Source organism: Capsicum annuum, chromosome 2 (genome assembly GCF_002878395.1).
Source record: "Capsicum annuum cultivar UCD-10X-F1 chromosome 2, UCD10Xv1.1, whole genome shotgun sequence".
Lineage (NCBI taxonomy): Eukaryota > Viridiplantae > Streptophyta > Magnoliopsida > Solanales > Solanaceae > Capsicum > Capsicum annuum.
In genome coordinates, this window is record NC_061112.1 from 144,696,795 (window position 1) to 144,718,603 (window position 21,809).

A 21,809-nucleotide genomic window follows, 5' to 3' on the forward strand; every position below is an offset into this window, starting at 1 on the left:
TGATAGTTTTATGCTAAACTGATTTTGAGTTTGAAGCATTATGTAACAAAGTTACTTGATACTTGTCATTTAGGACGTGCATTATCTGCTCTTGGTAAGAAAGAGGAAGCTCTTCTAATTTGGGAGCAAGGGTATGAGTATGCGGTACATCAGTCTGCAGACTTAAAGCAACTGTTAGAGCTGGAAGAGCTGCTCAAAATTGCAAAGCAGAACACCCCAGCTGTCAACGACAATCATTTGGTGGAGTCATCTGGCCCTGAGTCCAATACTGGGCCTCTGCTTTCTGCCAAATCTGTTGAAATTTGTGATATTAGTAAGGCCTCAGATAGGAAGCTTAAGGAATGCAGCAGTGGTATGTTGGACAACTCTGAGAAATCAAATAATAGCTCTGTTTTACAAAATTCCTCAAGTAAGAATGCCAAAAAGCATAAGAAGATCGAGCGTAAATCAAATGATTTTCATGAGAGACAAGCAAATAGAACCAACAACAATTGCAAAAAAGTGGGTTATCCTTCTCTGGTTTGCAGCGAGTTAAGTGATACATCTGAAGACAGTAGGAAATCATCTGCAGTAACTAGTGAATCAAGTGAACAGTCAGAACCAAATGATATTCCGGAATTTCTCAGTCAGTCGAATAATAAATGCGATGTTCGCCTTGAGTTGAGTGATGAAGGCAAGAGAAACAAAAAATTCTGTGTTGCCAGGATTAATAGCAAGACCAAGTCAATTAATGTTGATTTCCGACTATCAAGGGGAATAGCACAGGTACATTGCCTATCTTGTGGTATTACAATTAAGACAGGAAGAAATAGTCCATCTATTGATAATTCTGTTAGTGCGGTTGATCATAAATATGCTATTCTTGTTTATTGAAATTCAAATAACAGTACATTTTTAACTTCTAATATTTGTGAAGGATCAGCTGCAAGTGTCACATTGAGAGTATTTTCTCTCAAATTTGCTACTTCTCCGGAGGTAGTGGTATGGATTGCGTACATCTTACCCTCCCCAGACCTCATTATGTGGGAATAAACTGGGTTTGTTGTTGTTGTTGTATTTTCTCTCAAATTAAGTAGAGAAATGAAATTTTTCTTGAGACATCTGCTAGGTACCGAGGTTCCTTGCTCATGCATAGCAGACTAAGTTTTCTACGACAGTCTTTATGTCTGTTATGTTCACTTTGCCTATGTCAGTTGTAATATGCTGATTACACTCCCACTTTTATTTTTGTGAACTAAACTGGAAGCTACTGCATATGTTGAAGCTTGGGACAACTAAACTCTATATTTAGAACTTGTCTTCTTCAGTTGCTAAATTTTAATTTCAAACTAGATTTAGATTTTTTTAAAATTTTTTTTTATCAATTTTTTTTTGTTAACTCTTATATTTGTTATAAATTTATGGAGTTAAATAACATATTTGCAGTATGCTTGATTGCAAGTTTTGCTTTGTTTAAACTTAAGATGTCAATAAAGGTTTGTGATAACCGGTCATTGTTTCTCTCTCTAGTCTCACATCTCCGTACTAGAGTGGTATAAAAAAGAGAAAAGAAGAGAATTGTGGGAATGTTAGCTTGATTATTTCTTCAAGCTGATGGGTCTATTTTTTTCATATGCCCCTAAGCCGTGGTGGGTAGAGTTATTCAGTATTTGCACCAATGGATGTAGAGACCCACTAGAATACTTGAGATGCCTGTTGGTTGTGTTATTTCTCAATTGTCCCTCATTGGTTAAGAAAAGAAATGCTAATGGTTTATAGACTAAATGGGCTCGCCCACCTGTCAGGCTAGTCTTTTGGGTTGGGATCTCCGGTTCGGTCTATAACAATGGTATATTATTTTTCTTCAAGTTCCAATTCTAGAAAATTTTTCTTCAACAATAGATGCTCAGATGTGACTGAAATCATGGTTTGCTATTCTGCTTTGCAATTGATCTGACCATCACGTCTCGTTGCTTACTTTTCAAAGAGATTAGATTATCATGATTTAAAGCATAGTTTTTCTAAATTGGTTCATCTATCTGAGGAACTTGTTGCCCGCTTTACATTAGAATATCCAAAAACTTGTATGTGTATGCTGTCGTAATGCAATACTACTTGTTCCAAAAATCTCTTTTGATAGCATAGAGAATAGTATACAAAAGATTAAGCTAAACTACCTTTTGTTACTTTGTTTTTGGTGTAATCAAGTATATTCAAATCAAATTATCTCCCTAATTGATGTTCTAGATTCAATTTAGCTAGGAGTTAGCAGGATTTGGAAGTAAAATGTTGTAATTATGGTTTTTCAATGTACTGTTTGTGAGAAATATACAAAGTTACCAGCTTAAAAAAAAAAATCCCTTAAATGTACTACACTAGAATGCTGATTATGGTATTTCACTAGGAGCCTACAAAGGCTGTTTAACCACACTAGCTACCAATTAGATGACGTGTCATGCAATTGTGAAATACTGGAGTATGCCAACCGTTCCTTGATATTGATCCAGACCTTCTAGAGACGTCCATCTGAAAAACAGTTTCAACATTTGGATTTGTAGAAATATCAATAAGTTTGCAATCTAGTATACCTTGTTTCTTCCTATATATCAGGTGGATACTTCTTATTTTGCTCACTCTTAAAAAATGTCGATGGGTGCGTGTTGGATCATCCAAAAATAGTGTATTTTTGAAGAATCTGACACGGGTTCGGCAACATTTTTGAAGATTCGGAGCAACTTAGGATACTTCCTTTATGAAATTAACTAGTGTCCAGAGGCCCATGCTAAGCCGCCTAAACTCAAGATTTAAAAAAAAAAAAAGAATTTTAAAAAAATTTATATAATTTTTTTAACTTTATAATTAATATAATTTAATGGTATATTAAACATGTCTTGTTGCTAAATCTTCATAATTATTCGAGTTCTTAATCATATAAACAACAAAAACAACATACCCATTATCCAGTGTAGTCCCACAAAGTAGTGTTTGAGGAGAGTATAATGACCTTACCTTTACCTTAGTTGTTTCAGGTTGACCCTCGGCTCAAGACAAAACAGTCTAGAAAAAGTTCTTAATCACATAATTGGATAATTTTAAATAAAAAATTATGTGTAAGGAAGAAAGAAGCCGAAAAAGTAGAAAATAAAAAACCACAAGTCATTCAATATCTTATAAATTAACATGATTTAAAATATGTAAATAGTTAAGATTCGGCGAAGATCATACATCGAAATATGTTGACAATTTTTATGAATTTGTGAGTGTGTAATTTCTTAGTTACATATAGAAATAAATTTATTTTTAAACTTATTAAGTTTTAACTGCGCTCATAATTTCTTGTGGCTAGATCTTTTTGTAAAATTCATTTTTTATTATTTTATAGAATCGTCTAATACAACAAAATATTTCAATGACTTTAATTTTATACTATAATAATTATTCATTAATACCTTATTTAGATCCTTTACACAAATTAACCTAGTATCTATAAGGATATTAAATAATAATCAAACTATATTACTAAACTACTTCATTTGGTCCATTTAGTTGCCATGTTTATTTTTTTATGTGCCCTTGAAAAGAATACCCTATCCATCCCACTTTTTAATCCATGTTGCTTGGACTTTTCTAAAATGTCAATTGGTGGATGTCGGATTCTCCAAAAGAAGTGTATTTTTGGAGAATCCGACACGGGTGGGGCATCGAAAGAGAAGAGTGTGCAATTTAGTTTTTAGTTATCGCTTTATCTTTTTTCATGTCCACTAAGAAAAATAATAAATACAAGGTATTATTTATCAAGTTACCCTATTTATTATATGTTTTTGAGAATTGAACCATATTATAAAGAACTATAAGGGTGTAGTTGAAAGTTATTACAAACTTTAATTTGTGTTAAAAACTATCTTGAAATTATCTTTTAAAGCTAAAGTGCTTGTTAATTTAAAACAAAGGGAGTTTTATCTTAAAACGTTGTCTAATTAATTAGGGAAAGAAGAGACCAATTACAAAAGTCCAAGTGGGATTACACGGGGTATGTTGCTGTTATGCAATATTCCTAAAATTTCTATACATGTTTCCTAATCTAAGTCAGTGTTATCAAAGGTGTGCTTAAAGCGCGCCTAAGCCCTCAAGCGAGGCTCAAAACGTGACTTACTTGAAAGAAGTTTCAAAGGCGATCGCACCCATGCGGAGATTCAACGTATATAATTAACCAGGACTTGAGTTAAATTATTTCTTTCTATTCCCATGTCCTGGCTAGCACAATTAATTTCCTCTTCTTAAATATTTATTCGTGGGTAATGATAGATTTTCTTCCATCTTCCTGTTAAGTCCATTATATTTAGTCATCTCTTCATTGTATTTAATCGAGAAATATGGTCAGCGAGGATTCGTCTAGCCGACCCTGACTCGCTTGTTATTGAGGCGTGTAGTAATAGTTGTTATACTCGTCATCTTGTACCAAACATAGAAGTGAAACAATATTTCTGGTGATTTCAGGTTAATGAAGGAAAATATGGTAATGCTGTGTCCATCTTTGACAAGGTTAGCATTAGCCTTGCAGCTTTCATTATTTTATTAATTTTGTCTACGAGATGTACCTTGTGCTTTATTTTTCCCCTTTTCATGTCTGGTTTATGGATTCAATGGAAGATTTGTGTGTGGCATGCTGAACTTACTTACAGATCTTCTTCTCTTCTACCTAAAATACAGATACTAGAACAAGACCCTACGTATCCCGAAGCACTTATCGGCAGGGGAACAGCGTTGGCATTTCAAAGAGAACTTGATGCAGCTATTTCTGATTTTACAAAGGTTTGCATTGATTTGGCCATTTAAGTACCAACTGAGGTAATACTCCGACCCCTGTTGTACATATTTGCGTTTCAGGCTATACAATCAAATCCATCTGCTGGTGAGGCCTGGAAACGCAGAGGGCAAGCACGTGCTGCTTTAGGTGAATCTGCTGCGGTATGAAACTCGTATTTGTCTATTTATTGAGCTGTCTTTTGGGCTTTGTGTTCATGGTATTCTTTTCTGTAATTTTTTTTTTCGATGTCAACTTTCAATTATTTTTTTCGTGGATGTGATGCGCAATGTAAATGTTGTGGAATTGCTGACTTTTAGCATTTGTGCTATCAGATTCTAAAACCAAAATTTTCATTAATAGCAATCAGACTCCATTTAGACCAATAGGAATATTATCAAGATGCACTTGAACATTTTCCTTCAGATTCAATGATGGAAGATGAAATGGCTTTGAGTGGTCTAGCAGCTAAGGCTTGAGCTATATCACAACTTATGACCATCTTCCAGTAGAAGTCAACATTTAAAATGAAATCAGGATCATAAAATTTTTCAGCTGCATGCTTTTAATCATGGGAGTTTCTTGGTAGTTTAGTACATAGTTTTAACACTTTGATGGTTTTAGCTTCAGTTTCTTTTGCTCCAATGATCACATGGAGAGTGATAGTAGTTACGGGTAAAGGCTTTTTACACCCTAAAAGGCTTAGTTTCACAATAATAATAGTATGATTCATGTTGGTGTATCTTAACAAAATGATTTCCGCCAGGCAATTACAGACCTGACCAAAGCATTGGAGTTTGAGCCAGACTCTGCTGATATCTTACATGAAAGAGGTGACGAGACTGAAATCTTTCATGATTAATTCGATTTGTGTTGTTAAAGTAGTTAGACGTTAAGTTGCTCAGACGCTCCAAAAATGTTGCTGCACCCGTGTCGTATCCTTCAAAAATACACTATTTTTGGAGGATCCGACATGCAACCATTGACATTTTTGAAGAGTCCGAGTAACGTATTAGACATAGTCTTCCTGTAATTATAATAGCAAAAGGCATATTTACTTTCTGTAGATCTTTTTATGGTTGATAGATTATGCGCGTCATTTGAAACTTCCAATATATTAAGGTTCACTTTCATCTTTCTTACAGGACCGAGATTAGTTATTAAGGCATATAGGTGGTTTTATCTTGTAACTATTTTGCATTGAATGACCTCTAGCTGAATGTTTCATAATTACTTGAGAGTCCAAAATATATCATTTCATTGGACAAGAGATGTTCAATCTGACATGGGAGTCACTCACTCTGCTTAATTACTGTAGGAATTGTCAATTTTAAGTTTAAAGATTTCAAAGGTGCTGTTGAAGACCTCTCTACATGTGTAAAGTTTGATAAGGATAACAAATCTGCGTATACATATTTGGTGAGTCTATGACCTTGAGCCGACTAATTGTTGTAGAATGAGCTAACAATGTTTATCCGCATGAGTTTCAGATTTTTTTTGATAAATAATGATATAATGCTGGTCGAAAAAATTGGAAAATTATCAGGGCCTGGCTTTATCCTCTCTAGGAGAATATAGAAAGGCTGAGGAGGCACATAAAAAAGCAATCCAAATTGAAAGGAATTTCCTTGAGGCTTGGGCTCATCTTGCACAGGTATCTCCAAATATATGCTGAATACACTTAATCCTATTTGTCCTGCCAAACGGAATCCTAATACTTCTATTGGTAGAACTAATGATATAGAGTCCCTTCATGAGGAAGTTGCCATTTGATTTCGAAAATTTTCCCTTTGTTTTACCAAGTTCTTGTTTATGTTTTTCTCTTTTTTCACCGGCATGTAAAACTCAAGGTTGAGGTGAATATATACTTCTCCATATATGTTATGAAATTCAGGAATCGGGATTTAAATGGGAAGCACACAGTCAACTGCCTAACCAGTGATGTGCTCTCTGTTTTCAGATATTGTGACAGTGTTCATCTTCTGGGTGCAATGCTCATTTATTGTAATAGCTTATGTTGCATTTCAAATGGGCTTTCCTAATTAGCTGGTTGATGTTATTGAGATTATTAGTTTACAGGATCAAATTAGATGTTTACAGAATATCTGTTGCTTTAAGTTTTTTTGAGACAAAGGCAGTTATATCTGTTGCTTTAAGTTAGAAATTTCAAAGACTCTAGAGCTGCTCTGAACCTTGTCCAAAAATAAATAAATATAGCTGTTCTGAACTAGTTCTTGATTGGTTGAGGTTTTTAACTTATTCTAAATGTGGGCAAAACAATGAGATTTCTTTGTAGATATTTTTCTAATGGTGTATTGACAATTGAAGAATCTTTATCTTTGGTGGCAGTTTTATCAAGACCTAGCAAATTCAGAGAAGGCCTTGGAATGCCTTCATCAGCTTTTGCAAATAGATGGGAGGTAATAACTGAGGATCTCATGTTGATACTTACATGTTTGTCACTGATAAATAATTTTTTTACTTATTTTAGTTATCTAATCTTGAGTATTTGAATGCTGAAGTGCAAACCTATCCTTAAATCAGAAAAAGCTGATAATCCGTCCTCTATTTATCCTTTTTCGTTGAAAGGTACGCAAAAGCATATCACCTGCGTGGGTTGCTACTTCATGGAATGGGAGAGCATAGGTACATATCTCAATCGTTAAGGAATTGATTTGTGGGTTTTTCCTTATGAATCATTTTGTGGTTTTTTCCTTCTGAAAATCCTTTGTCCTGAGTACTTTTCTCTCTTTCTTTTTCAAGTTTGCTATACGTAATCCTCCTTCAGTGAAAAATATAACATGAATTAACTGCCTATGTATACTGTTACAGGAATGCTATAAAAGACTTATCAATGGGGTTGTCTATTGATAGTGCAAATATTGAATGCTTGTATCTGCGAGCTTCTTGCTATCATGCTATTGGATTATATAAAGAAGCTGTATGAGAGTGTTCAAACTCTTCTCTTGTGACTTTGAATATTCTTATTAAATATTTTAAGGTACTTGTTGGCTCCAATTTCGGGTTATTGATTCTGAATTTATGCTGTAGGTGAAGGATTATGATTCTGCTTTAGATCTTGAATTAGATTCTATGGAAAAGTTTGTGCTTCAATGCTTGGCGTTCTATCAGGTAAATAAATATTTGGAGATCCAAATATCCGTCCATCAAGCCGGTTCACTGTTATGCTTGTTCTTAATATTGTTTTCTTTTGGTTGTTGCACTGATTTCTTTTTGTTTTATAAGTCTTGGCATCTCCATAACCGTCTAGCTTTTACCTTGCTGGAAAATTTCTAGATCCTTCTGTTGTACTAATAATACATCATAAAAATCAACTGGTCAACTCAGATTTCAAATTTTAGATTTGCCTTTTGGGTAGTTAGCTTTACATCTACTTTAGTTAGTAGTCAGAAATTTAGCAATATTACGTTTCCCACATATTGTCCAAACATTGTCGAAATTTCTGACCGTCATTTTGTTCCGTTAAGCCACTGTGGGACAGTGTAGGTCAAAGCAGCAGATTTGGGTGCAGGTGAGCAAAGCCACGCTTGACTTTGTTTAAGCTTGATTATTACTGAGTTTAGGTGTCTAGCAAATTCAAACCTAGCACAAATATCCCTACCAAAAGATCGAGTCGACATATGCTAGCTTGCAAACCTAGTTAAATTGGCTAGTGTTTTTCTCACTTTACTATCACACATAAGGTATAATAAGCTTTTCCTTCCTGTCCCATTTATCAATCCTGTGGAAATTCTTTTCATCCTAGTTGCATTCTATCCTTCTAGTTCTTGCGAACAACCTCCTGCTTCTTCCCTGCGACAAAATGGCTTTCAGGCGCAACCCTTATCATGAGTCACCAATTGATTTTCTATCTCTGTAAGCATTTGTCGATTTCTATTTCAGTTTGAATAGCATATGTTTTACCGTTTATTTTTCTTTTGCAGAAAGAAATTGCATTATACACAGCATCAAAGATAAACAGCGAATTTTGTTGGTTTGATATCGATGGAGATATCGATCCCCTTTTCAAGGTAATGTCTGAAAAGAGAATATATTGCTTTAGTTAATCTATAATTTCAAGAGCCCGAGGATATATCTTGACAGCAACACTCACTAGAAACAAAAAGGGAATATTGTGATAGCAAGAGCCTGAGGTTTTATTTTGACAGCATCACTCATTAGAAACAAAAGAGAATATTCTGATAGCATCCGTACCATCTCTTTATGAGAGAATTGGGAGAATGAATGAAGTTTGTTGGTATAGCAAAAAGTACAATTTGGTGGGAATTACATAGAACTTTGAAGGTTTGCAGAGAATTGGGAGAACGAATGGTTGTTTAAAGAAATAAGGCCTTACTGATTAGTTTTGAATTGGATTGTAAGAGTCCCTGAAGGATTTAACCCTGAAATCACGTGAAAGCACCACTCTGTCAAAGTGGTTGTACATTTTATCATATCATTTTAACGTGCTCAGACACTAATATTTAGAGTTCTCGTTTTTAAGCTTCAAACCGTTCTTTAGACATTAGAGTCCCCATCATTTCCTAACCCTCGGCTAAATGGTTGGAAAATGGTATTTACTATCTTGTGAACCATTTGTCTCATAAGATTGCTATCATAGCTTCATGGCAATAACTTTATCATGCACGAGTGACCATGGGTTCAAGGACTATCTAGAAACGTAAAGGTTATTGTCACTGAGTTGCTGCCATAAACATTGCTTGCACTTTAATTATGTTCTTTATTCAGTGCATATTGTTCCTGCATAGTTAGTTGCCAATGTTCGTTTGCTGATCCAAGTCGAATAGGTGTGGGTTTTTTTTTTTTTTTTTGGAAATTGGTAATTTTGTATTCTTCGGCATTAGGATATGCTGGCCACCTTCAAATATTCATCACAAAATTACAGATTTCCCATCAAGTCAACAATTTGATCTACATCCTCCGTACATAGTTGTTTACACCCAAAAAGTAAAGATATTAAACAATTCCATTTTACTTTGTGAATGAAATTGGATCTATATTCAAAACATCTTCCATTCCTTTCTCTCCACACGGACCACCCTACAGATGACATTATCATTCCACCATCTCTTTTGAGTCGTACTTCCCCCTCTTCTGATCCAACAGCTGAATAAATCTGTTGTGTGCTCTGGTATGGTCCAACTAAGACTGGTAATCTTGAGAAAAAGTTCCCCAAGTTGAGTTGTGAACTTGCAATGTAGAAGAGGCGACTGTAGGAATGGGTGTGGGTATCTAGTGCGGATTCTTGAAAATGCCAAAAGTTTTGCAAAACGTTACTAGTATCCATATGGGTAGAACAAAATACTGATTCCAGTCAGGAGATATTCAATGAGGGAGCACATGCAAATATTAGTGACAGGTTTCTTGAGTGATATATAGGCTTCAGTTCATAAACCTAGCGGTGCTTTAATCACTTTTATACACCTGGAGGGTCCAGGGTGACACCTTTACAAAGTTAATTGTCAGGGGCAAGTCTTTGATATGAAACAATGATTTGCCAATAATCATTTTTTGTATATCTCTGGGAGCTAAAGTGGTAAATACCTCTATGAAGTGAACTGTCATCTGAAAAGCGCTTTTGTTGGCAGGAAATTCCTTTTCATAAAAGTTATTTATTTCCACTGGCTTCGTGTTCTTATGCTTTTTCTCAATTCTTCCATTTTCTTTCCCTCTGTTCTCAGGAGTATTGGTGCAAAAGGCTGCACCCAAAAAATGTTTGCGAAAAGGTCTACAGGCAACCTCCTTTAAAAGAATCTTTGAAAAAGGGAAAACAAAGAAAGCAAGAATTTACTTTCACCAAGCAAAGAACTACGCTTCTACAGGCTGCAGATTCTATCGGCAGGAATATCCAGTATCATTGCCCTGGTTTCTTGCATAATAAGCGCCAGGTATATTCTAAAAGAGTTGAATCTTTTTTTTTTTTGATAACTGGTAACATTAAAAAAGTTGAATCGTAAGTCAACTGTGATTTTTTTTTCTTTTTAACCCCAGAGCTCTACATGTTCATTGAGAAACCTGATTGTGATTTCCCATTGCTTGCTTAAATGCCTTTTTATGCATTGCTTTCACATCTCCACTGGAGTTACATTAATATAGATGATGAGATAATTGAAGGAAAAGAATATGAAAATATTACCAGAAGCTTTTGTTTGAGTTGTTAGCCTTGTGATTGAGGGATTTGGACTGATATGCAAATAAGAAGAGTAAGTTCTTGTATAAGGAATGTTACCCTCAATTTGTAGCGTAACATTCCATGAAATATAAAAATTAAGGAATTCATCTCAAATGAGGTTATCGTAAAAGAAAAAGATAGAATTCATCTCAAATGAGATGATGCTCTATTGTTATTTGTCAACCGAACTTTTTCGCTATTTGTGGACTAGTGTTCTATCTTCTCCTTGCACAGAGAAAGAGATTTGGATCGTAAAGGCAGTTTAACATTTTATATTCCACAGTTCGAATGATAACTTTTTAACCATGTCAAATAAGATAATGGTGACTGTCAAGTCTACATTTCTTGTGAAAATGTCAAATGAATAACATGCAACTTATAATAATTCTTATAGAGGTGAATATTTTCCACCAAATGATGTTATGCTAAAAATTTCCAAGTTTTGATATTCATTTAGTGTAAAAAGAGGTGAAGACAAGTTACTTGAGTCAAAGTTGATATTTGTCAATATCTTTAGCAATCCTCACTGTTGCTGTGAAGCGTCTGCCTAGTCATCCCAAGGAAAAGAGAGAATTTGGGAACTTCTTTTCCTTGTTCTCTATTCCCTTCACTTTTGTGTTGACCTCTTAACCATATATTTACCAAAAAAATGGCTCTTTAAAATGTTCTATTATCCTTTTAGCTAGTCTATCTAAGCACCTTCAAATCAGTTGTATTGGTTGTTTTCTCAAATGTCGATTTGGTTCTGACTTTTCAACCATTGATGGGGCTTTTGCACTGGCATAGGCATGTCTCATCATAGATATCAACCATTGAAGATAAATGAGTAATGAAAACACACATCAAATATTAAATGCCAACTATTAGAAACATGAGCAGAGGACAAACTGCTAATATACATAATTTCTTCAAGGCAATAAGTTCTGGGAATAACTTTTAGTATATATAGTCGATTGGTTTTCTAAGTAGGTCTTTGTTTTCAAAGCACGATTCACCATAATTTACATTACAAACTTGAAGGAATAAAGTTCCCAAGAAAATTGGCAACTCCTCAACCTTCTAAATTTGGATCGTCTCCCTCCTGTAATCCCTTTGATAGTATTATCAAAATGTCTTGTAAACCGCTTGAGTTAGTCCCTCGGTGGAGGAACAAAATAACCATTGGAGTGGTTTGAGTTGGCACTCTGCATTGTTCGCTTTATCCAGATATATCACTTTAGGCTGTAAGTTTAATTGATACGTGACGCCGTGGGGGGTGGTTAAACATTTAGGGGTCGTTTGGTAGAGTGCGTTAAAAAGAATAGTGTTGCATTAGTCTTGTGTATTACTAGTATCATGTTTAGAGAATTTTTAGCCTATGTATAACTAATGCTTGTATTAGTTATATACTTTATTGTGTATTGAGGTTTGTATTACTATTACCTCAAAATCCATGGTATTAGTAATGCAATGGATTTTAATGCATGCTATTAAAGACATTTATTCCTTAAAAAAATTTCCACATCCTTTCCACCATATATATAGATGGTGTTTTTGTAAAAAAAAAAATATACTTTTTAGAAATTATGCAATTCATGTTATTTTTAATATACTAAAATGCAAGCATAACTAACACATGCATTACTAATACACTATATTTTGCATTATTCTTGTACGTTCTATCAAACGACCCCTTGAAGGTTCATATTGTGCTACAGGCCTGTCACGACTCAACTTTTCAGGTCAGGATGGCGTTTACCATAATCCACCAGTAGGCAAGCCAACCTGTAGTCCGGAACAGCTAGTAACGGACTACTCAATAACATAAGGAAAAGAATGCGGAATATATGAGATAAAGATCAATACATTGATGAATCCCAAAACCTGGTGGTATCACAAGAGCTTCTAAACATAATAAGAGTAAAAAGTGATATATCAAGGAGAAATACACTGGTTCAACTTACCTCTGAATACAACTTAGAGGCTAGTCTAATACATAGGAGAGAGATAAGTAATACTCCGAACGCCAGGAGCTCACTCTAAGTCTCCAAATTAGGGCTACTCCACACGATGCACACATCAACGGCAATAACTCGTACTATGATCTGCAGGTTGCTGAGGTGGAGTATGAGTACCAAACGAATGGTACTCAGTAGGCAACTGCCAACTGAGCTCCAAAGATAAAGTAGATATATACAACATATAAATAGAATGGGAACTACAACCAAGAGTCTATAAATCATGTAATAAGCCAATGAGAATAACAAGGGACAACTATCCTATTCATGTCCAAGAGTCTAACATAATAAGACTAGGGAAGTATCAAGGTGAACTATCTTATTTCAGCTACATTCAATATATGCCAAAGCTATACCGTATATCCCAGGTCAATATACAGATAAAGAGCGAAAGAAAGGTATATTGTAATATACAAGGCGAAGGAACGACTATACAATATGAACAACGAAGAAAGGGATATCCGATAGTACCATGACTTCATATAGCTCTCTCTCTCTATATATATATATATAATTATATATAATACATATATACAGGAGGTGATCTCAAACATAACCTAGATCGTTATGTTCTTATTTTAAGACCTTATTATAATACTATCAGGATTCAATACCAACATACTCAGGATTTCTAATCCATATGGCTAGACAGAGAATAATCGTGCATAGTAATGTAATCATAAGATAGCAAAGGTCGAAGACATACCTCAATCCCCATACCGGATTCATGACCAATCTGTCATAGGCTAGCCACAATAATGATCATAACAATGATAATAACAATATCAATAACATCGTAAATAACCGGCTACTCCAGACAACCAAATACCTAGCCGAGCCTATGTGTACCCCCACCGCCTCAGACTCGAAAGGTTCAATCAACATATAACAACACAAGGCATATTCTTCACCCATATCTATGCAACCGTCCCATACCGGCTGATAGACATAGGTGCATACTGGTGATAGGCAATGCACATGCAAGAATGAATGCAAAGTATACCAGTTGCTCGACATCGGTGCATACTGGTGATAGGCAATGCACATGCAGGAATGAATGCAAAGTATACCATCAATATCACAACTCATAATAACTGTCCTCATCAGGACCATCATCATCATAATCAACCTCCGACCTTGCCAATCAATATCATCTCAAAAGCATCCTCCGGACTCGAACCGGGTATCAGTATCATCATAATTTCCTCCGGCCTTGCCAGGAATCAATATTATCTCAATAGTATCCTCCGGACCCGAACTGGGTATCAATATCATCAAAATATCCTCCGGCCTTGTCGGGAATCAATATCATCTCAATAGTATCCTCCGGACTCGAACCGGGTATCAATATCATTATAATATCCTTCGGCCTTGCCGGGTATCAGTATGTCATCACAATATCCTCCGACCTTGCCGGGTACCAATGTATCATCATAACTCTCAACACATAAATATAGGCATATAATAGGTGCACAGACACAAGCCGATATACTCATAACCGTAAAGATGTCTATCTTATCAATACATCACAACTACTCGTTATTAGCTAACCAACACTTATTACTATTAAACCGCTAGTTCGCTAGTCATCACATAACCTCTAGTTATTAGCCTAAACATTATCCTTCACATAATCCTTGTTCACTGGATAACAACTAACCACTATTCATTTAATAGTCAACATCTGACATCTAGTCTAGGTTTATCATTAGACCAAAACCGTCATTTATCCACCATTCATTATTATCAACTATTCATCCTATTTTTGTTAATCATTACTAGACAATACATTACTACTTGTCGCCTAACCATCTTTTATTAAATGACATCATTCATTAACTGACCATCGTTAGCTACCATGTTCCAACTAAGCAAGATTCATTAACTGATACATTAGCTTCCTAGCCATCAAGTGTAATCTTCAGCTAATAGGCAACTAGTTACCACATAGCTTAACCGTCTAACAAGAAGAACAACCATAAGATCATATTTCAGCTATAATCACATCATTTAAAATGGTAAATAATCATGAATGTACCAAACCTATGCATGCCATCACTAGTATTCAGTCAGTGGAATAATAAGCATCATACTGCATCTTCCTCCGTCCCATACCGGAGAGATGTGTATACAAACATATACATAGTCATATTCATAAATCGCAGTCATATCATTCACAACTATAAACACTTCTTGGATATTTAATCAGTACTATAACACGGCCCTTGGCCCATTAATTTGTTCGGAATAATCACATCATAATCATGACCTTAGGCCCATATACATTTTCGGAACTCATATCAATAATCATATGTATAAGCCGTAGCATACCTCTAATCATCTCACATATAGAAGGCATCTCACATATAGGAGGCATAATAAATAAATATGTTATCATCTCTCACACTAGAGACATCTCACATCTAGGAGGCATAATATAGATAGACGTGTAACTGTCTATAGGATATCATATATCAATAGGTCATACGCCAAGACAACAAGGAATATCGCTTCTCTAGGCCAATTTACATATCCAAAATGACCATCATCTCTATAGGTCCAGTAATCATGACTAAAGGCAATAGCAACTCTATAGGCCAAATATCAAGTCTAAGAGGAAATATTATTTCTATAGGCCAAATATCAAGTCTAAGAGGACATAGCATCTCTATAGGCCACATAATGTATCTAGGAGGAATATCACCTCTAAATGCCCAATATCACTTCCACATGTAGTATCATAACCATAACTAAATAGCCACAATCTTGAAACATCAATACAAGTTACCAAGTTATGAAGTAACCTTAGAATATGGTTTGCTAGCCTCATCTATGTCTAACATCCGCAACTAAGTTCACAAGACTTAACATAAGCTTAGGCCTAAGTGGGTCGAACGATCCCACTTCTAATCCATAATTTTCATAATTAGGCATACTATGCTCCAAACTAGGCTAAGGTATTTAGTTCCATCTTCTATATATCAAGCAAGCCATATTAAAGTCTAAGATAGTAACTTCGACTAGAAACAAGGATACTCAAGTCAACTCTACCAAACTTACGGTTCCAAAACTATCATGCTAGCCCAATAAGGCTAAATATACAAATCATGCTTCAAATGCTAAAACCATATTCCAAGCATAGCATTAGATCATATCCATGCTACAAATTTATCCAAACTAGGGAGAAGGCAATAGGATTCTACAAGGGTATTAAGTAATTCAACCTACGGGTCAAAACCCCCATCTAATCCCCAAACTTATATGTATAATCAATATTAAGTCATTCTATTCAATATCAATCTTAACATTCACATTCACACGCAATATATATCATACATCATCCATGAAGAGTTAGATAGAAGCCTACCTCAAGGCTAAACCGCAAAATCACACTTCAAGTAACACATGCTCGTCTTCATTTCACAATCCCCAAAATGCCATCACACTATCAAAAATATAATCTACTCATTAATATGAGTCTAACGATACCCATATTGCACTATTGTGCTTCGGGTCCAAAAAAGACACCAAAAACCCTGTGGGGACACGTACGGAAATTGCGTTCCCGAGGTCAACCCAATGCTCATACATCACCAAGGAATCATAACCCTCAATGAGTTGGTGAAAACAAACCAAATTTAGGGCTAAATCAAGCCCTAAGCTAAATTGGAGTTTTGGGTCAAGAACTAAGAAATTCACCAATAAAGTGATAAAATCTTACCTTAATCCGGATGATAATCATGATAAAAGATGTTTACCAAGCTCCCTAGACACCCACAAGACTCAATTTTAAGTTATCATACCCATTTAGGGTTTTAGGCTCTCAAAAATGAGTCAAAAATGGTGAAAAGCACGGCTATAGGGTGCTTAAATACCCATACCAGCTTTGGAGATCCGCAGTCGCTGTCTGGGCATCAGCAAAGTCAAAAACTTATTTTTGACCCTCGAAACTCATTCGGAAACCAAAATATATGATCCAATAGTGAAATTTGAGTGTAAACCACATTTCAGATTCATTGGAATCATCAAAACTTTCATCCGAGATCATTTCAATCAAAAGTGGGTCCCACACCTATTCATTCAAATTTTCAATTTTCCGACCAATAGGTCGAAATGAGCTACGGTGCATTGGGACCCGAACCAAAGGTCTACCTAAACGAAAATTGATATTCCGAATCTGTTGGCGTAGTCAGAATTTGCATACGGGATCGTTTCGCTGAAGTTTTCGCTCGGTGGCCATTTAGAACCAGTAAAGACTTCTAAACAAGAAATTGACTCTAAAAACCAAACGAACTGCCCGGTAACCAAACAGTCGGTCCCATCAAGTCATAAATGACTTGGGGCAGCTATAGAGAAGCTCAAACAGTGAAGATTAGCATAAAAATGGAAAATGACCTGAAGGGTCATTACAAGGCCATGTCTATGATTGGTTCTGTCTCAAGTTTGGGGAGACACTTGTAAGAAGCAGTTGGGCTTCAGCCTCTAATTCTGTATGTTGTGGAACAATTTCCTTTGCTAACATGATGCTCTTTGTAGTTATTTAGTTGAGTTAGTTTGTGTACTGGTAGAATACTGTAGTATTAGATTTGTGCCTTTCTTTCTTGTGTTTCTTTTTCATGATCAAAAATTCTCTCTAGTAATCTTGTGAAGAGGATCTATGTTGTGAAGCAATTTCCTTTGTTAACATGATGCTCTTTGTAGTTATTTAGTTGAGTTAGTTTGTGCAATGGTAGAATACTGTAGTATTGGATTTGTGCTTTCCTAACCTGTGTTGGTTTTTTATGATCAAAATTTATCTTTACTTATCTAGTGAAGATGATCTATTGCACCAAGTGTATCTGTTAGACCTTCCTTTCTTTTGCATTAAGGGATTGCTCGGTAGTGTATAAGATGCAAAATATGGTGTTTTAGTAATGTTTGTATTAGCTATGCTTGCACTAGTTATGCCTGTATTTTTTTTTATGCATTGTTTGGTTTGATGCATTAAAAATAACATAAATTACATAATTTCTAAAAAAAAATATTTTTTTTTACAAAAATACCCTCCATATATATGTTGGAAAGGATGCGGAATAAAATTTGAGGAATAATTATGTATTTAATCTTGCTAATGCACGCATTAGATCCATTGCATTGTTAATGCCATGAATTTAGAGGTTTTAGTAATACACACCTCAATACACAATAGAGTGTATTTAGTTATACATAGGCTAAAAAATGTACCAAATAAGGTACATTATTCTTTTTAATACACTCTACCAAACGACCCCTAAAGGTGATATAATTTCTTTACTGCAGATTTTGTAAATTTTTGTGGAGTCAACTATCTTTTTTAATTTGATAAGTAATTTATATGCTGTTCTTTAGCTACAAACATGCTTCCTACAATGTTGTCATTTTTTAATTCATATCTGCTGATATTTTTGCAATTATCAGCACCGCATGGCAGGGTTAGCTGCTATTGAGATAGCACAAAAAGTCTCAAAAGCTTGGCGTGCCTTACAAGCTGAATGGCGAAACTCTACCAAAGGCACAACAAAGTCTGGGAAGAGACTCAGGAGAAGAGAAAAACTAAATTCCATTAGTTTAAACAGAGGTGGAGCTGGTTGCAGCACTAGCAGTTCCTCAGAAACATCTACTTCGTACAGTTTGATTGACGATAGATCAACCGGACGTTCCATGATGTCATGGAACCACTTGTATTCATTGGCTGTCAAATGGAGACAAATATCTGAACCATGTGATCCAGTGGTGTGGATTAACAAGCTAAGGTACTCCACCTTGTTTTCTATTAATGTAGTGAAGTTTAGTTAGTTATTAAAGGTCATTGAAATCTATACTTGGTCTCAGCATTTTAACAAATATCTACTATATTTTCCTAAGTCTTTTCGAATTTAATTGAGTACACAATGATATTCTCACACGACATAAATATTATAAGCATCACTCCCTTCACCTCAAGCATGATAAAAGCCCTCCCTCAACTTGCTTAACTTGCTTCATTTGATCCTTTAGTTCTGTGGAATTATTCCCAGCTGTCTGTGTTTGTATTGGGAGTTGTTGTGCTTCTCTCTCATTTGGAGCACTCATGGATTGTGATACTTTTTGACTTACCAAAAGAAAGAAGGATTCTAGCATATATGACTTGAAGTTTGGTTGAAGCTTTCGGAGGACTAAAGACTAATGTCACTTTGGCTCATTTAAGACTAAAACCATTAATTCGTATCTAAGCAAGGATAACCAGAATATCACATACTACTTACCATGTGGACAAGATGCTAGAGCATGAAGAGACTCCCCTCTCAGAAGTTGTGGAGATATTCAAGAAATGCTACAGGATCAATAAGTTTGATGGAAATGAATGTCTTGTTTATGCTGCTGGTGTCAAGTTTATTCTTATTTTTAGCATTTGACTGCTTATCCTTGTTTTTTTCCTTCTCGAATTCAGCAACACTTCTAAAGCAAACATTGCATGTGTGGTTAAACATCTTTCATTTTGCAGTTCAGATACTTTGACTGGGACCACCAACTTCTCTCATAAAAACATCAGTTCACTGAACCTCCTGGCCATCGTTTCTTGTTACATTTGTTGTTTTCTCTCATTGCCTTTCTTCCTTAGTCCATGTTTTTGTATATATATTGTATCACCCCTACTTAGGATAAGGAGTCCCACATCGGCAAAATACAGGAGGGATGTTGGGTATATAAGTAAGCAAGTCTTACTCCCTAGTGAAGCGTTTTAAAGCCATGCGGGCTTGGGCCTAGAGCGGACAATATCACTAGTCGGCTGGGCTAAGGGGGTCTCTCGGGCCTTCGTGGTTCGGGATGCCCGTCGCGGCCAGGGCCTCGACTCGGATCGTGACAAGAATGGTATCAGAGCCACTCCTGTGCCAGCCCTGTCGATGTGACCCAGAGTTCAAACTAAGTTTAGGCAAATCCCATTCGGTGGGGCAAACCTCAGCAAGGACGCTATCAGAGCTGCTCCTGTGTCAGCCTTGTCGATGTGGGCCAAAGTTCAAACTGAGTTTAGGCAAATCCCATTCGGCGGGGCAAACCTCAGCAAGGACGCTGAGTCCATTAGGGGATGTATTTAACACCCCAACTTAGAATAAGGAGTCCCACATCGGCAAAACACTGGAGGGATGCAGCGTATATAAGTAAGCAAGCGTTACTCCCTAGTGATGTGTTTTAAAGTCGTGTGGGCCTGAGCCTAGAGCGGACTATATCACTAGTGGGTTGGGCTAAGGGGGTCTCTCGGTCCTTCGTGGTTCGGGATGCCCGTCGTGACATATATCTCCACTTCCCTAAAGGGAAAATATCTTCTCATGACTCATCGGGTGCTTTAATTTCTCTTTTTCGCTTATGTACAGATAAAGCTCCTTGTTCCATTTCAGTGCAGGATTCTAGTTCTAATTGTAAAATTTGATAGGTGCTAGACAAGTTGACTTCATCAAAGTGTTGAAACCCCTCGTTTAGGCCTCACTCACTAGATGGTGGTGCAGAACCATGAATTATTGACATGGATCATATGTAATGACCGGCTTGCGATGGTTTTCTATTTTGTTTAACGGCATATTCAAGTCCGCTAAAATGCCCGAGGCTTGGAGATGGAGTACTATGATCCCGTTATATAAGAACAAGGGCGACATTCAGAGTTGCAACAACTAAGGGGGATAAAGTTATTAAGCCACACTATGAAGATTTGGGAGAAAGTGGTCGAGTTGACGTTAAGGAGGTTAGTGACTATCTCGGAGAACCAGTTTGGATTTATGCCTGGGCGCTCGACGACGGAGGCAATTCATCTGGTGCGGAGACTGGTAGAACAATATAGGGAAAGGAAGAAGGATCTGCACATGGTGTTTATCGACTTGGAGAAGGCGTACGACAAAGTCCCTAGGGAGGTTCTTTGGAGATGCTTGGAGGTGAGTGGGGTCCAGTGGCGTATATCAGAGCAATCAAGGACATGTATGATGGAGCTAAGACACAGGTTAGGAGGGCGGGAGGAGATTCGGAGCATTTCCCTGTCATCTACTCTTAGCCCGTTTTTGTTTGCTTTGGTGTTGGATGTGTTGATGCAGCTTATTCAAGAAGAGGTGCCTTAGTGTATGCTTTTTGCAGACGATGTAGTTTTGATTGATGAGACGCGGGGGGTTGTGAATGATAAACTAGAGGTGTGGCAACAGACCCTTGAGTCTAAAGGGTTTAGGTTGAGTAGGACCAAGACAGAGTACTTGGAATGCAAGTTAGACTTGCGGCAGGAGGACGACGTGGTAGTAAGGTTGGATTCCCAGGCGGTGTGCAAGAGGGGTAGTTTCAAGCATCTCGGGTCCATGATTTAGGGAAATGGTGAGATTGACGAGGATGTCTTCCACCGTATTGGGGCGGGATGGATGAAGTGGAAGTTCGCCTCAGGGGTATTGTGTGATAGGAAGGTGCCGCCCAAGCTTAAAGGCAAATTCTGCAGGGTGACAGTTCGTCCGGTCATGTTGTATGGAGCGGAGTGTTGGCCAGTCAAAAACTCACATCCAAAAATTGAAGGTGGCAGAAATGCGGATGTTGCGTTGGATGTGTGGGCTTACTAGGGGTGATAGAGTTCGGAATGAGATCATTCGGGAAAAAGTTGGAGTGGCTTCGGTGGAGGACAAGATTCGGGAAGTTCGATTGAGATGGTTCGGGCACGTGATGAGGAGGGGCACGGATGCCCCGGTTCGTATGTGTGAGCGGCTAGCATTGGATGGATTCAGGCGGGGTAGGGGTAGGCCGAAGAAATACTGGAAAGAGGTGATTAGGTAGGACATGGAGCAGTTGCAGCTTACTGAGGACATGACCCTAGATA

General features: G+C 36.6%; 1 protein-coding gene across 1 annotated transcript in view; it reads left to right on the forward strand.

Moving 5' to 3' along the window:
- The window catches only part of LOC107860219 (suppressor of RPS4-RLD 1), a 28,258-nt gene that overhangs the window by 2,277 nt on the left and 4,172 nt on the right, over positions 1–21,809 (forward strand). Inside the window, exons 3-16 of the mRNA XM_016705494.2 lie at positions 74–765; positions 4,477–4,521; positions 4,690–4,791; positions 4,867–4,947; positions 5,550–5,616; positions 6,102–6,202; positions 6,330–6,437; positions 7,133–7,203; positions 7,373–7,429; positions 7,616–7,724; positions 7,835–7,915; positions 8,728–8,814; positions 10,486–10,692; positions 18,410–18,744. Of these exons, the coding sequence (XP_016560980.2) occupies positions 74–765; positions 4,477–4,521; positions 4,690–4,791; positions 4,867–4,947; positions 5,550–5,616; positions 6,102–6,202; positions 6,330–6,437; positions 7,133–7,203; positions 7,373–7,429; positions 7,616–7,724; positions 7,835–7,915; positions 8,728–8,814; positions 10,486–10,692; positions 18,410–18,744 (2,143 nt within the window). The remainder of the gene's footprint in view (positions 1–73; positions 766–4,476; positions 4,522–4,689; positions 4,792–4,866; positions 4,948–5,549; positions 5,617–6,101; positions 6,203–6,329; positions 6,438–7,132; positions 7,204–7,372; positions 7,430–7,615; positions 7,725–7,834; positions 7,916–8,727; positions 8,815–10,485; positions 10,693–18,409; positions 18,745–21,809) is intronic.